This window comes from Musa acuminata, chromosome BXJ3-9, assembly GCF_036884655.1.
Source record: "Musa acuminata AAA Group cultivar baxijiao chromosome BXJ3-9, Cavendish_Baxijiao_AAA, whole genome shotgun sequence".
NCBI lineage: Eukaryota > Viridiplantae > Streptophyta > Magnoliopsida > Zingiberales > Musaceae > Musa > Musa acuminata.
This window is the reverse complement of record NC_088357.1, coordinates 2208159-2223694: the sequence shown is the minus strand read 5'-3', so window position 1 is coordinate 2223694 and position 15536 is coordinate 2208159. Positions and strand designations below refer to the sequence as shown.

The 15536-nt window shown below is 40.6% G+C and overlaps 3 protein-coding genes and 1 pseudogene across 6 annotated transcripts; 1 reads left to right on the top strand and 3 right to left on the bottom strand.

The window, feature by feature from the left end:
- Positions 1-942: 942 nt before the first annotated feature.
- LOC135649674 (actin-7-like) lies at positions 943-4046 on the bottom strand. The gene is made up of 5 exons (XM_065168300.1): positions 3919-4046; positions 2510-2577; positions 2006-2399; positions 1318-1931; positions 943-1234 (listed from the first exon to the last, which is right to left on the bottom strand). Exons 2-5 carry the CDS (start codon positions 2564-2566, stop codon positions 1169-1171), a joined length of 1131 nt encoding a protein of 376 aa, XP_065024372.1. The 5' UTR covers positions 2567-2577; positions 3919-4046; the 3' UTR covers positions 943-1168.
- A 3628-nt stretch (positions 4047-7674) lies between these two features.
- Positions 7675-8991, top strand: LOC135648494 (uncharacterized). The gene is made up of 3 exons (XM_065166244.1): positions 7675-7822; positions 7932-8037; positions 8442-8991. Exons 1-3 carry the CDS (start codon positions 7778-7780, stop codon positions 8591-8593), a joined length of 303 nt encoding a protein of 100 aa, XP_065022316.1. The 5' UTR covers positions 7675-7777; the 3' UTR covers positions 8594-8991.
- Positions 8992-10569: 1578 nt separating this feature from the next.
- LOC135650296 (U5 spliceosomal RNA) lies at positions 10570-10680 on the bottom strand (annotated as a pseudogene).
- A 476-nt stretch (positions 10681-11156) lies between these two features.
- LOC135648295 (elongator complex protein 5-like) lies at positions 11157-15526 on the bottom strand. 4 transcript variants are annotated; one of them, XM_065165820.1, is made up of 9 exons: positions 15234-15526; positions 15066-15158; positions 14808-14971; positions 14675-14721; positions 14390-14459; positions 12778-13001; positions 12605-12694; positions 12391-12466; positions 11157-11638 (listed from the first exon to the last, which is right to left on the bottom strand). In XM_065165820.1, the coding sequence occupies exons 1-9, from the start codon at positions 15509-15511 to the stop codon at positions 11433-11435; spliced, it is 1248 nt and encodes a 415-aa protein (XP_065021892.1). In that variant the 5' UTR covers positions 15512-15526; the 3' UTR covers positions 11157-11432. The 4 variants fall into 4 exon arrangements, with proteins under 4 accessions (XP_065021892.1, XP_065021894.1, XP_065021895.1 ...); XM_065165822.1 differs by having other exon boundaries at positions 14808-14968; XM_065165823.1 differs by having other exon boundaries at positions 15254-15499.
- Between the last annotated feature and the right edge of the window lie 10 nt (positions 15527-15536).

Here is a 15536-nt window from a genome sequence, read left to right as displayed (position 1 = left end):
ACTCTTCATAAAAATGCCTCGTTGCATCAAAACTTTTTATCTTCTTCCTTTCATGTGGTAGGCTTGAAGGAAAGCTACGGTATCGTGCATCTGGACCTGGTGAGTTCCCAAGTCATCATCATGATCGCATAAGCCACAGCATTCGTTTTGTCTTTTCTCTTCCCGGTGGATCCTGTTGTCATCACTCGGAAAGGCAAATGGTCCTCCACGACTCATTCGCTTGGCCATTGATGTGATGTGGAAGCATCATGGCAGGACTTGTGGAAACACTTCTTGTGGGAATAATGCATATGCATGCACATGAATCGTGGATAACAAAGTTGATATTGAAGATGAGCCGAAGAAATCATTTGGCCAGGTTCATGCCGTCCTACGATACCCATCCCACTGTAATGCCTTGCAAAACACACACAAGAACATCTTTATGGTTCTTGTGTTCAGGACTCCAAAGATCGTATTGTGATTTAGCAGTGGCTGCATCTGGTTTATGCTGAGCAAATTCAATGAACAAGTGAAAGAAAGATCATTGTGCTTAGCCTTCGAATTCATCTCGGTGCAGAAAAAAGTACATTGTATTGGCAAAAGATTCATTGACCCAACAACGGCAAAGCAATCCTTTTCATGTTAAGATGTCAAGTGTCAATTATCTCAACCTCGAAGCTAAAAGTTGGTGATGCTGGAAGCGCACCGATTATAATTTGCAAGAGCAAACTGGTAAGCAGTTAAAAGCAACACATCTTGGAAGAGCGATATCAAGAAAATAGATGAGAAGAAATAACAAAAATGATGATGTAAAAACCAACGGAACTACAAAGTCCCTTTGAAACCCTCCAATCTTACAAATTCGGACAATAGTTTACTATAAGAAAACACCAAACCGTACCAGGTAAACCGAAAGAAAAGGTCACAAGCCCAAGCCTCATCCAAACTAAAGTGAACACAGACCAGAAGAAGATCATCGCGGCACCAACTGCAAATACTGATGTTGCCTATGCTCAAGACATCATCTAACAAGAGGGCTTCTGTTAGCCCAGACTCGAAACAGACAGGAATCTCACAAGCAAATCTGACAACCTTCACCAAATCTACTAGTCCAGATCGAGCCACGGATACACGGGCCTTGAGATCTGCCTGAAGTACAGGCAAGCGACGCGCCAGACACGGAAGCTCAGAAGCATTTTCGGTGGACAATTGCTGGACCAGACTCCTCATACTCTTCCTTTGAAATCCACATCTGCATGTTTAAAGTTTGACAAAGTGATGCATCTCATATTATAAGAGAAAATATAATGACACAAGACTAGAACTAGGATGTACCTGCTGGAAAGTGCTAAGAGAGGCAAGGATGGATCCTCCAATCCAAACACTATATTTACGTTCTGGCGGGGCAACTACCTTAATCTTCATGCTGCTTGGGGCAAGTGCAGTGATTTCCTTGCTCATACGATCAGCAATACCAGGAAACATGGTTGATCCACCACTGAGCACAATGTTGCCATACAAATCTTTCCTGATATCGACATCACATTTCATAATCGAGTTATATGTGGTCTCGTGAATTCCAGCGGCTTCCATGCCTATAAGTGATGGCTGGAAGAGGACCTCTGGACACCTAAATCTCTCGGCGCCAATAGTAATGACCTGCCCATCTGGGAGTTCATAGCTCTTCTCCACACCTGAGCTAGTCTTGGCAGTCTCCAGCTCCTGCTCGTAATCAAGGGCAACGTATGCAAGCTTCTCTTTTATGTCCCTCACAATTTCCCGTTCTGCAGTAGTAGTGAATGAATAGCCTCTCTCAGTAAGGATCTTCATGAGGGAGTCTGTGAGATCACGACCGGCGAGATCCAAACGAAGAATGGCATGAGGTAGTGCATATCCCTCATAAATCGGAACAGTATGGCTGACACCATCACCAGAGTCGAGCACAATACCTGTCGACAAATAGCCCAATCAAACAAATGAAAATTTTAAAATTTCCCACTGAAGCACACAGATTGATACAAACCAGTGGTGCGGCCACTAGCATAGAGGGAAAGAACTGCCTGGATCGCAACGTACATGGCAGGCACATTAAAAGTTTCAAACATAATCTGGGTCATTTTCTCTCTGTTTGCCTTGGGGTTAAGAGGAGCTTCAGTTAGAAGTACCGGGTGCTCCTCAGGAGCCACACGGAGCTCGTTGTAGAAGGTATGATGCCATATCTTTTCCATGTCATCCCAGTTGCTAACAATTCCATGCTCGATTGGATACTTCAAGGTGAGGATCCCTCTTTTAGACTGGGCCTCATCACCGACATAAGCATCTTTTTGGCCCATCCCAACCATAACACCTGTATGGCGAGGTCTGCCAACAATACTGGGGAATACAGCCCTGGGTGCATCATCACCAGCAAATCCAGCCTGTTTAATGAAGACAAGAGAAGCACAAGACAATTCGGCGTCCATGTTGAGAATCAAAGGATAAAAACACTCTTCAAAGAGAAAGAAACTCTGACAGTGAACTGACTGACCTTGACCATCCCAGTTCCATTGTCACAGACGAGAGGTTGGATATCCTCGTCGGCCATCTTCGATAAACCTGAAAAATATATGTGTATGAGGATAAACTCTCATCATGTATAAAGAGCCAATGAACCAACCATCGAAAACTCACCAACTCTATTATTTTCAATCATGTGGATTGTGACATTGGCATTATCAATTGATACAAGTAAAATAGTCAAGCAATACTAAAGAACCAATAAACAAATTGTTGATTTATTTTCTTATTATGTAAATTATGAGAATAAACAATACACAGTGTCACCAATCTCATTATCAATCATGGACAACAACTAAAGAGTGAAAAATTGTGCGTATAGCCATACATCCATGAGGAAGAGTGGTCAGGAACATCTTATGTAGTAGTTACAAACAGGAAGCCCCGATGTGGGTTAGAAACACCAGTAAGGATCTAGAAGAATTTGTTAGCTCTCTACTGAAAAGTATCATCTTTCAGGAAGACCAGATAATTTGTGTTTATCTCTTAAATGAGACACTATAACATGGAATCTGTTGTCTTCCCTCCGTGGAAAGATCAACTGATGTTGCAAGCGGTTTGTGATTAGCTCCCCAAATAAAGGATATAAAAAAGCCTCATAGAAGAAATGTTTATTTAGTGTTCAAACACTTAAACCATGAAAAGACAAGGTCAAAAGTCCAATGTAAGCCTGCAAACCAAAATACTAGAATACCAATGTACCCAGGTCATTCCTTGCTTTGATTCTCCGATTGTGTTATAATTAGTAATCGGCGTGTAATATAGTACTACCAACACTACATTCACTATCTGTGCCGGTCATCGGAAACGAAATAGTATCACGAAGGCATAAACAACGACAATAAAAGGGGCAAAGAAACAGAATAAGCAGCAACCACAAAGAAGATCCCATTCTTCTTTTCCACCAAGCAGACAGCAAAGTTCCGCATAAATGGATGCAATAAATAGGTCAGATCCAACAACAGATTAATAAAAGTCTACAAAAATAGCCTACTGGAGAATGCAAACGGATCAGAGAGCCATCAAAAAAGCAGATCTCCGCATAGGCATATCAATCGATAATCGAAGGAACTGACGCCGATAGAATGAAACCAACGATCAATTCAAAAAGAATAAAGCACAAATAGCATCCGGTTTCCGAATGTGCAGCTCGCGACCAGCTCAAAATTAAACCCTAAAAATTCAACTTTTTGATTGAAAGACAGCATCTTTCACTGTTAAACAAGATAGACCGCCTTGAATGCACCGATCGGGGTCGATATCACCGGATGCGAACCACCAGACCGCGGATCCTAAGTTTCAGAAACAAAAAGAACACCCCAGCCGCCGATCGATCAATGAAAGCACAGATCTATGAGATCGGAGGGACCGAGATATTACCTTTGTCGAAGACGGCGATCAAGGGGAAGAGGAACGATCGAAGACGAGGAGCAGTGAGTAGCTTTTATACTGACAGATTGGAAATCGACATCCCTTTTCTCGTTTAAAAGAAAGCAATCGTCCCTCCCAACTGATTTTTCAGTTATTTTCTTTTAATGCAAATTCAGCATATGTATTCCTCCGATCAATATATATAATTAAAATATATTTTGCGTATATAAATTATTGTTTATTTATTTATAGTAGCTAATGTGATTTTATTAGACAAGTAATTACGGTGTATATAACGAAAATGTATATATTAAATCTAAATTTTAGATGGTGTCGAAGCTGGATGTCATTTCTTAGTTAACCGATTCTGTTCATGTGATAATTTATTTATAAAATTACATCGAGAGCGTACTCGATAATTCTCCTATAGCATTTATGTTACTAAGAGACTCGGAGGGTTCGATCTAAGTGTCGAATATAAAGAGTGTAATTAGAGAGGAGCTCCCCTTGAGATATGCTCGAGGATCTTATAGTGAGACTTTGGACGGTTAAGTTCGAGGTTATAGTTTAATACTAAGAGCAGTTAAACGCCTTTATTATAAGGTGAGGATGACATTATAAGGTGTCGATAGTCTTTATTATATTATTATTCTCATATCACTTGCCCTCTTTCATCGTGTCTTAACATGTGTAATAGAGTCGATGCGTGATAAAATTTTTATTTGACCATCGACCTTAAAGAGGAGGATTCATTTATCCTATCATCGAAATGAGAGCTTTGGGCCAATTATATCGTATTGTTGTCGAAGGGAGCAATTTGAGCAATTTCGATCATATTATTGTGGAATGGAACAATTTGGGTTGTTTCAACCATGTTATCACTAAAGGAAGCGTTTTCGATCGATTCGATCATGTTATCATCTTAGAGAGTGTTTTAGATTGATTTGATAATGCTATCATTGAAGAGGGCCCTTTTGGTCGATTTGATTATGTTATCATTGGATCGAAGGGAACGCTTTAGATCGATTCGACTATGCTGATATTGAAGGATGCACTTTGTGTTAATTCAAATGTGTTATCGTCGAAGGGCACCTCATGGTTTGGTGCAATCTTTTTCTTACGAAATGAGTTGAGTCACTGATCTCTACCTTTCGTAAGGCTAAGTACTTGATCGATAGACATCAATGTCGGATTGGCACAGTTAGTTATATTAGCCCTCCTTCATTGGATTTTTTACTATTAGGAATTCAACTATGAGGTGTTGGTTTGTGTCCTTAGGAGCCAACGGTTTGGTATGGCTGATGAGAAGAATCAAGATAGACAAAAGCCACTAATGTTGGCATTGGTCAGGAATAGATGGGTTAGGATTTGAAACCTTTCTTCCTTATGATCTTGGCCTTGTTTTATTGTCATTAAAGAGGTGGTTGACTTCTTAGGGAGCTTATGATTAATGAAAATGAGCTCAAACTTCTTAGTTAGATCACTAAAAGAGATGATAGATTTGAGAGATAACTTGGCAAACTATTCTTTTAAGATGGTTAAGTGTGACACGTGAGAGCATCAATGCCCTATGACAAATTTGAGTTTCCATCGTATATCACAAGCGTAGGAAGTTAGAATTCATGTGGAATTGGCTCCTCCTCGATGCTTCCAACGATGGAAGATTACAAGGCTTAGCTCTAGTTGTTTTCCTTGTTTAATCTTCTTGTATTTTCAAGATGTTAATTTATTATGAGTAAGGAAATTTCATAAAATGAATATTTAACTTCTTTTGATACTTTAATTTCTTATACTAAGATATTTCGTAGTAACTATGTCTTTCGATGGATATCTCCTGGAAGAGAGCATGACTTAACTATAATGTTGGGTGCTAGCACCGGTGAAGAAACACGAATGATAGCTGAAGGAGTTGATATTTGCTGTGTTAATTAGGCAAGAGGCTTGTTTAATTATGTGTCAAATTTGGATAATTTAAGGAGTCATCTCGAATATCCAATATTGTTTCTTACTACCACCATTCACATTGTAAAAATCAATAGATCTATCGTCATTAAACATCTTATCTAATCAATATAAATATGATTAAATCATATTTGAATTCAATATTAAGTTAAATCATCCGAATCCTATTTGCTTACTTACACAGCATCTTTGTCAAGCATATCCCGATGTAATTTTGTACTATTATCCTACTTATATTCAATATATTCAATACTCTCATTTTGATTTCTCGAGACATATTCCAAAAAAAAAAAGAGAGTTAATAGTTAGATCTGAGTCACCTTTCAGATCGACCAATCAAAATATATTTTAACAGATAGACATGTAAAGTCATATTTTTTTTTTTTTTAATTCCCTCAGCAGCTCGGACCGGGCCGGATGATGTTGAACTGGGTTGAACCTCTGGGCTTGTTTTGGGCTTATCTCGGCCCATTAAACACCCCATCAGTGAAAGACCCGTAGTCGTCTCGTACAGTCAATAAAGGCGAGTCAGTCGACCCTTTCAAGTTCATTTTGAGATATATAAATCAATCCGGTCGCCAAATAATAATACATGCTGATTTGTGGTTCTCTCCATCTAATTCCAGCTATGGATCTGATTGAGCGAGTGTGATCCACAATAGTGGCAGTGTTACATGTAGTCAATTGGAAGATGGCAGTGTGGGTTCTTTTGTACTCCATGATTCGTGCTGATCGATTTCGATCCTGTTAGACCCAACATCCATGAGTTCAAGCAAAAGCTAAGCGAGTTCGATTGGCACAGGAAACTTCGCCTGCGAAGTCCGTCTCTGTGCTCTTCTCGACCTTAATCCAAGGTGAAGGACCACTCCGGCACACAGAGAAAGGACTAAAAGAATCCACTCCGACCATTACTCCGACAAAAGGAGAATCCTGCGCCTTGGCCTCTCCATGCGACTGAATCCTCTTCCTGCATGCCATCAGCTCTGGGGAACCTTAAATCTGGCCTCCGGTTTGACGTTTGTCTCTCTTTGGCGTTTGCCACACCCAACCATCAGTCGCTTTTGTGGTCGCAACCCAATAGCAATGAGCCACGTCAGTACGTTGTTCAAAGTTCAGGATGCCACACGTGAAGCCTCACAGCCTGGTCATCGTTAGAGCAGCTCTCTTACTCGACAGTGGCAAGTGGGGTCCAGACCATGTGGCCGGATTTGGACGCTGCCGGGTGTCGCAACCCAGAGTCGTGATTGCAAACGCAGACGCACCGAGACAAAGCTACTGCTATTGGGGCTGCTGAATGACCCATACCTCACCCGTAGCAACCTCACTATGCCTACGTCCCGATGGGCCCCAAGTCGAACGTACAGAACACTGGTGTTGGACCCCAACTTCCCCAAAGTTGAATTCAAAGTGAGGCATAAATAGGACAGCCACCGCAGAGCGCGTCGAGCGGAACATACGACACGGAGTCTACTGCTTGCTTCTATCTCTTTCTCGAATCCGACGTGCATGGAATCTAATTTAGACTCGGCCATGTCGGGATCGTGAGAACGACGCCATTTAGCCCGACCCATTCACACTTGAAAACGTCACCACCATCGAGCATCGGGGCCCATATATCTGCGCACACAAGCGGGAGAGCCGAGGACGGCAGCGGCTGCTTGGGTACGTGTGTTATGGTGCATCTGGGAATGTGGGGCCCACGGGCCACGTGAAGGGAGGGCCCACATGAGGGACGGACGTGGCTTTAGTGCAACTCGTCTGCACCAATCGTCGCTCGTCGCCCACGTGGTCGCCGGCCTGGCTCTGATCACATCGGTGCTGCCGCCTTCTTTTTAAGGACTACTCCCACCCCCCCCCCGGTCGTGTAGCTTGTGTGTATGCCGACCGCGTCTGGTTTAGCTTCGTCATGGGTGACTCCTCTTCTTCATCATCGGCCTCCTACATCCGCATGGTGATCCACGAGGAGAAGAACCCCCTACAAATTTGCTCTTCTCTTTTCCCGGTTACCGTGAGACATCTTGATCTTGATCTTAATCTTCCTTCATGGGTGTTGCTTGCAGGTGCAGCACCTGATCGAGAAATGCCTCCTCTTCCACATGAGCAAGGAGGAGTGCGTGGAAGCCCTCTCCAAACACGCCAACATCAAGCCTGTCATCACTGCCACAGGTATATATGTATATATATATATAGAAAGAGAGAGAGAGAGAGAGAGAGCGACGACACATAATCCATGACACGTAACAAAAGCTTGATGCTCTTTTGTAAGTGATCGTATCAACATTCGAACCCTGCAGGTAACCTAGGGATTTATGTCTTAGGATAGACAAGAAATCTTGTAATAGCTTTACGTGCATGCTCGCGTATAAGAAGAAGACCTCCGTTGTTGGAGATATAGGAAGGAAGATTATAAGCGAGGAGATGAGATAGTCGCTAGATGCCTTCTCCTTTTACAAAGAAAGAATTCTAATATTAAAATCACCTTCTGTGTATATTAAGATCTAACATATGCGAAGACCGTCATTGATTTTGATCTAGCATTTATGATAGCAGTTGTGTGCTTAAATTGCCAGTGTGGGCTGAGCTGGAGAAGGAGAACACGGAGTTCTTTGAGGCGTACTCGAAGAACCGAGAGGAGAGCGTGATGGAGATGAGAACAATGCAGATGATCCGGACGATGCTCACCCGGATGGCTTCCAGAGATCCGGACGAAGACGAAGACTAAGGTGGCACCCATCCGTTGAAATTAACAATCTATATAGCCTGCGTCCAAGCTAGCGTTACTGTCGAAGGTGGTGGCCACAAGCTGCACCCTCCACGCGAGGCAAGGATGGTAAGGTAAAGTAAATTAGCCTCCGGTGATCATCCTGCGGCGGGCATTGGATCGAACAACTCGGTGGCATAGGCCGCATGCAGCATGATCTTTGTCATTGCAAATCTGTAAATTAATCCCGTACGTCGAGATTGCAAATGAAGTAACGTTTTGTGGCTACTGTTGTCGACTTCTTGTGTGGTTACAGTCGACCTCTGCTGAAAAGTTTCGGTTGATTGGGACTTCACCAGTAATGTAGGTGTGCCTCTTTACCTTTACGTGTATGATTTTGGAGGTCGAAGTTGATGGGAGATCTGAGAGCTCAACATACTATTCCACATAGTATGTCAAATATCATATATGACTTGAAGTTTTACAGGTACCGGAACAGTCATGTGACATAAACGATAAGAGCAACCCCACCTATCATCACAGAAGAAGTTGTCAGAGTCCATGCTTTTCAGCAAAGATTACCAGCTTTCTGCGAGACAGAAACAACGGAGAAGACGCATGGGACATCTCTGCTGTTGCTGTAGCTTCTTGATATGCTCACACAAGCCACACAATGGACCGAGGCAATTATATGTGTGTCATTTCCAGTTTCGATGAATTAGCTCTTCCTGAATGATGCCTTCCCGACATTACACGGTATCATTATTTTACCGGGAAGCCAGAGCTTGTCTCCATGGTTTTTACGTGTGTGGATTGGAGTCGAGCAAGCGTGATGGTGTCGTCGTCGGCGGGCAAGCATGCGAAAAATGAGAGTCGCAGGGAAGTCCAAAGAAGCGTACATCTGTTGAAAGCTGTAATCATTGTATGAAGAAATTATAAGCGCATTTATTTCTGCAGTGTCCCTTTCCATTTCTCGATTTCTTTGACAGGGTTTGGATTCTGTCTCCGCGTGATTGATGGGAATGGCATCGTTTCAATGGTTTGTTTGTCACGAAACACAAGGGGAAAGCAAATCAACGCGGAGCTCGGTCGGCCGCGATCATCATCGTCATCATCATCATCATCATCATACAACCTTTTGACTGGGTCATCAATAATGTCCGAACCACAGCTTCAAATCGTAGAGAACATTAGAAGAACCTTTCGGCAACCAGAATCTATTTTCAGATTGCTTGCAATAACACTCATCAGATGACTCTAAAAGGAGATGAAAGAACAGATAGTACCAGAGATTTTTTTATAGGTTGATTATTGTATTTTTTTATAGGTTTACAATATTTTTATAAAGTTAATAAAAATATGGATGAATTTTCATAAAAATTCTATAGTTTCATAATTGTAGAGCACCTTAAGTTTAAAAATTTCATATAAATACCTCTAGCTACGTAGAAAGATGATTTTACTTTTGTTATTTTAAAAATATCATACCCCAACCCTAGTCACACCTTTGCTCCGTTTCGTCTTACGCATGATCGTCAACCCTCATTATCATCATTTGTCAGATCGCATCGACAACGAAGAAATGCAAAGAGACTATATGACATCGTTAGATCTTATGGGACCCTTGACCTTCATTGTTATCACTAATCTTAGAATAATCTTAGAAGTGTCATACATCATCGTTGTTTGCATCTCTTCTCGGAGACCACTGTACCTTCATCTTTGGTTAGGTTTAGTAATTGGTGGGACAGTAAAAGAGTGAAAAACAATAAGTTATCATAGAAAATTTTAAAAATTCATCTTAAAAATAGTATAATCTTATTAAAAATACTATAATTTACGTGATAATAAATCGGTTCACCTAATAATGCAGTAATATCTTACCTTAGACATTTTTCGATAAAATTAGTTAATATAATTTATTTGAAGACTAGGAAAATATCCACTAGTCTCAAGAGAGGAGCAATCTTTAGATTTAGGCTTAATGGGGCATCCTTCGACGAAGAATCGCCCTCCAAAAATAGGCGTATGCTGCTCAGAGTGGCGGGCACACGGTATTCTTTAGTAAAAGGCGAAAGAATAGTTCGCTTTGCGCCCACCACGCAGCTGCGTGACAATGTGATCGGCAGGCCGTGCCTTATGAAGGAGGTCACCGGATGTGATACGCTTTTCTTGCCGATGTGGGACTAAAATATCATCACGGTCCACAAAACAAACAGGAACTGTTGTTGAATGAAGCCTTCTTCTTCCAAAACACATTCGAACAGCGAAAGAAAGATGGTCCATATCATCGACCAAAACCCATCGCCTCCCATCTAATTGCTCTCAAACTCGTTAACTCAGCTCCACGAGTCATTTCTATTTAGGTCGATATCATTGATCAAATTATAAATGAGAGTCTCCTTTGGAACTACATATAATCGATAATTCAACGCGAAAAAAAATAATAAAATGTCACTGAATTAGCCATACATTTAACAATAAACCATCGTCAGATTATGGTAATTTGTTCTCATTTGATGAAATCCAACGATGCTGTTGCTATGGTAAATGCTGATGATGTCACTACTGGGAAAAGGACACAAGGATCAAACTTTCATCTTCTTATTTGCATCTGAACGTTTACCATCCGAAAGCAATTGGCATCAATATTTTAGCAAAATTGCTTTTCTTTATCAAAGCTATATATCCAGTCTTAACAGAGTTTGCACAAGCAAGGAAGACAAGTTACAGACTCATGCTGTGTGAAATGATGGCATTTGATATGTGAGACTCATGCTGTGTGAAATGATGGCATTTGATATGTGCATTCTGGGATCAACAGGAAGAGACACAGCAACATCAGATGATCCGGGTCATCTTAAATATTCAAATCATCATCTGGGTCCTCATCTGAATCTGGTTGCTCATCATCTGAATCACGAATATAATGTATTTCACCATTCCCAGAAGTGGCCTGGGCGTCTGTCATCACTGAGAAAGTAGACGGCTGGACTAAATGAGGATCCTTCTGGTCGTCAGAAAGAGATCGCCGCCCATCATAGATCTGTATGGCCTCACCATTGCCTAATATGAAAATAGTGTCACAAGAAACCAGAATGCAATCATACACTAGTTGACCATTTCCAAACCGTCATATTTAAATGTTGAGAATAGGCAGCTTAAAATAATTAGTAGTATCGTTCAATTGTTGGTCAACATAGCTTCCATGAATAGAAACATGGATCTGATTGTATCCAGTATTAATATTGTTACAGTTCTTCTTTAAAACACCAAAACGGAGAAGCATGCAAAACAGTCTGTTCCCTTAGCTCCTACAACCAGTTATTTGAAACCTTTAATACTACATATCATACTAATATCATGTAGAACCAACATCTTAATGCACCAAACAACAAGAACATGCAAATGAAGCATATTATTTTTCTTCAACCGAACGAGTGGCAGCTTTTTATTATCTTCCTAAGCCTCGGGCTTTTTAAGATATGAATTGTCAAGGAAACGTTCTCGTAGACGTGTCAATATCCTTTAGTCTGCTAGTGTCACCCAATGACATGGCTAAGCATAAAAATTGAAACTCAATCATAAATGATCTAACCATGTCTTCAACTTATGCATCAAAATCTACATCACCTTGTAAAAATTGACTCCTTAAATTATAGAACTGGTTATCATCAACAACTGCAGTATGCACTTTTTTCTTACCAGCACCATAAATGACAAATTTTCATCATAAAGAAATAAGATAAACTAGATTAACAATGATAGTAAGGCCACAAAATGTAAATTCATTAAATTTGTTTTGATAAGCTCTATACCTTGATGTTCATATGGAAGAACAACTTTTGCCCTATCAACACGTTCCTGATCTGATAGCTGAAGATTGAACTGTACCTGTTGAAGGATAGTGTGTTATGTATGGGGAAGCTCCTCACTTAAGCTTGTAACATTCTGAATCTAGAGTGAAAAAGAAGCGGACATGCAGGTCCCTAGATACAAAAGCTATGACAGGAAAAGGTAAATGGTGATAACCTTTGGCAAAAGGCTTTTGTTGACAAATGAATTTTCAGAGGTTACAGCTGCAAATTTAACACCAACTTGATCCATGTGTAGCTCTTCTGCCTGGAAATTAAATACCACATTATTCTGAATATATGAGTCTTTGTTCCTTAACATAAAAAAATACAAAAGACGAGGGAGCCCACAAGTAGCTTCACTCTCCCATTGCGACGTTTAAGGCGTACGTAAAATTTTGCTTTACAAGAATTCTTCTCAAGCCATAGAAAGTCTCGTCGACTTCTATGTTCATCAGTAAACTGCATTATTGGCTGTACACTAGCAACCACAGTAGACACATATGCAAGAGCTGTGGAGACCCTGGGTTCATGAAGGTCCGAGTGTATTAACCAAAAGATACATGAAATTTGATCTGCAATTAAAAGCCAATAAGTTTTCCACATTCAAGTATCCATCTTTATTATAATGATATTACAGAAAATTATGGTAATAATATTTAGCAGCAACAATGTTGACAAGTGTGATTTGAGCATTTCAGAGAGTTTGAATATGATAAACCTATTGCCACTTCACAAACTTCCATCACAAATAAAAAATAGACATAAGGTATCCAATTCACTGAAATTAAAAGTTAATGCACGTTTTCATTTGTTGCTACAGGAAAAAGAATACCTACTAGCAAACCCAAAAAATATACAAACAAGAAAGGATTACTACAATGGAGAAAGAAACTTTCACAAGATGTGAAATTCTATTCACACTTCACAGATTGATGAAGAAGCCCAGAAGCTCTATTCACAGACTTCATGTCAGTGCACACAGAAGAAATGAACCTTATATAATTTTGAATCAGCAAGCATTTAACAATATATGTAAAAGAAGATATAGGACAACACTACAATATCAATCTCTGTAGGCATTTCAAATGAATTATTATGTGGACACACATAAATACACTTGGAATGCTTTCCTTATGTGTCACCATGGTAGCCTGCAACTGCAAAGCCCTTGTTAACTTCAAGCATCCATCGTTGTTAGCTTCACGACGAACCATATCATGTCACAGAGAGATTCTGACATACTAAATACAGATTCTGATAAGCACCCAGTCTCATAATCAGAGCTATGGGCTGTTCTGGAGTGTGGATAGCTCAAAGGGAAGGCTTCTCCAACATCTGGGTCAAAACTGATTACCTCCAGACCATTAACGTTTTGAACAAAGTGATGGAATGCCCCTGGTCTATCCAGAACATTTTGTCGGATGTTTTACCCTTCACCGTCCATGCCAGAACAAATAGACTGTCTTTCACTTGAATTGCCCAAGTTTTAACGATCTGCACTCCTTCCCATTTTTGCTCTAAGTTAATCTTTGTCACTTTTTCAAAAAATAAAAAACCTTTTTGCTCTTAGGCCACTTATTGTCTCTCCTAATTTGTTGAATCTACCAACAAAGAAAAGATTAAATTCTGTATAAATTTGTCTGTTTTTCCTACTTATAAAAACTCATACATGGCAGATATACTCTGAAGATTATATCATTCATTTTATACCATGTATAAGAAGACAAGACAACATTATACATCACAATTAGGCATGCATAGAAAATTGATCTATCATTCAGACATCATGAAAAATCTCTTTTTATGAACTATCAACTATGATCATGACATCTGTCCAAACTCTAAAAATTAGCAGGTTAATTTTATGATAAAGTCAAACAATGATTAACATCAACAACTATCGTTGGCTTTCAGATTCTAAAAAAATTATTCATGTAAAAAACTATAAAAATGAATATACCATTGCTGCGAAGATTATTAAGTAGGCCTGCAACTGATGGTAATGATGTGTGTCGCAGCAAATTACTAACCTGAAAAAGATTACATCAAACAATAACTTACAGTAAGAACATAAATCTGCACATTTACTGGAAACTCAGATGTAATGAGCACATGGAACTGGGAAACAAAAAAGCAGAATATGGATGATCCCAATGAAAAATTAGGTGATAGTCAGACTGTATATCCTTCATTTGCAATACTTAATTATCATCAAGAAAGTGTTACTGTAAGATTCTGAGCATACCAGGTCAACAGCTACTGCAAAGCGAGTCTTGCCTTGCCCAACAAACCCTGACAATAGAAGTCGTGAGTGAACGAATGTAACCCCTGGTTCAAGAAAATAAAATTAAGAGCATCAAACCAACTACAGGTAATACCTTTTCCAAGGTCAAGAACTGAAGACAACAGCTTATTGATGTCCCTCACATCTCTGAAGAAAGAGACGTTTTCCCTCGTAGAGGGCTTTTGAACATTCATTAACGGCGGAATTCGGTCCTTCCAATCGAGCGGGTCCGAGTAGCAGTCCAGAATCCGAACCCTGCTACCGAGCCGATACCAAATGACGTTCCAATACCACTCCAAGTAGCAACGTAAATACAGGTCTTTTATTTCACTTCGGCGCCAAGAACCCTTACCATTTATCAACCAGCGATGCGTCTACCCCCTTGCGCCTTAGCAAATCGATATAGAACGACGGGCTCCGATTCAACGCAACGAGCACCAAGCCACTGCATCAAATAATCCAAGAATCAGTGAGCTATGATGTAAAAGCCTAAAAATTCGAACTTTCTACATCCCCCTACCTGGGGGCACTTGCACTGACCGTGCTTGAGATGTTCCATCGGCGATTTGGGACGCGAGATTGGCGAGGAAGTGATCGAAGACGTGGGAACCGAGAGGGCAAGCAAGGGAGTCTTCGATGGTCAGGGCCGGCGCGTGCTCTCCTTCCAAGCAACCGTCCCTCAGTGACCTTGAGATCGATTCCGCCATCGTAGAACCCCCAGGCGGGAATAGAAACCCTAAAACCCCTGGCAACTGTTCGTTCGCAAGTATAGGGAACGCGCGGTCGGGTCACCGCCATGTATTTGAGCTTCTATGGAGGTTTC

Coding starts and splice junctions, on each gene's coding strand:
- LOC135649674 (XM_065168300.1), bottom strand. CDS start 2,566: ATGGCCGACGAGGATATCCAACCTCTCGTCTGTGACAATGGAACTGGG. Junction 2,400..2,509: donor ATGGAACTGGGATGGTCAAG/GTCAGTCAGTTC, acceptor TTCATTAAACAG/GCTGGATTTGCTGGTGATGA. Junction 1,932..2,005: donor TGCTAGTGGCCGCACCACTG/GTTTGTATCAAT, acceptor ATTTGTCGACAG/GTATTGTGCTCGACTCTGGT.
- LOC135648494 (XM_065166244.1), top strand. CDS start 7,778: ATGGGTGACTCCTCTTCTTCATCATCGGCCTCCTACATCCGCATG. Junction 7,823..7,931: donor CGGCCTCCTACATCCGCATG/GTGATCCACGAG, acceptor TGTTGCTTGCAG/GTGCAGCACCTGATCGAGAA. Junction 8,038..8,441: donor GCCTGTCATCACTGCCACAG/GTATATATGTAT, acceptor TTAAATTGCCAG/TGTGGGCTGAGCTGGAGAAG.
- LOC135648295 (XM_065165820.1), bottom strand. CDS start 15,511: ATGGCGGTGACCCGACCGCGCGTTCCCTATACTTGCGAACGAACAGTT. Junction 14,972..15,065: donor GCATCGCTGGTTGATAAATG/GTAAGGGTTCTT, acceptor TCGGCTCGGTAG/CAGGGTTCGGATTCTGGACT. Junction 14,722..14,807: donor AGTTCTTGACCTTGGAAAAG/GTATTACCTGTA, acceptor TTCTATTGTCAG/GGTTTGTTGGGCAAGGCAAG.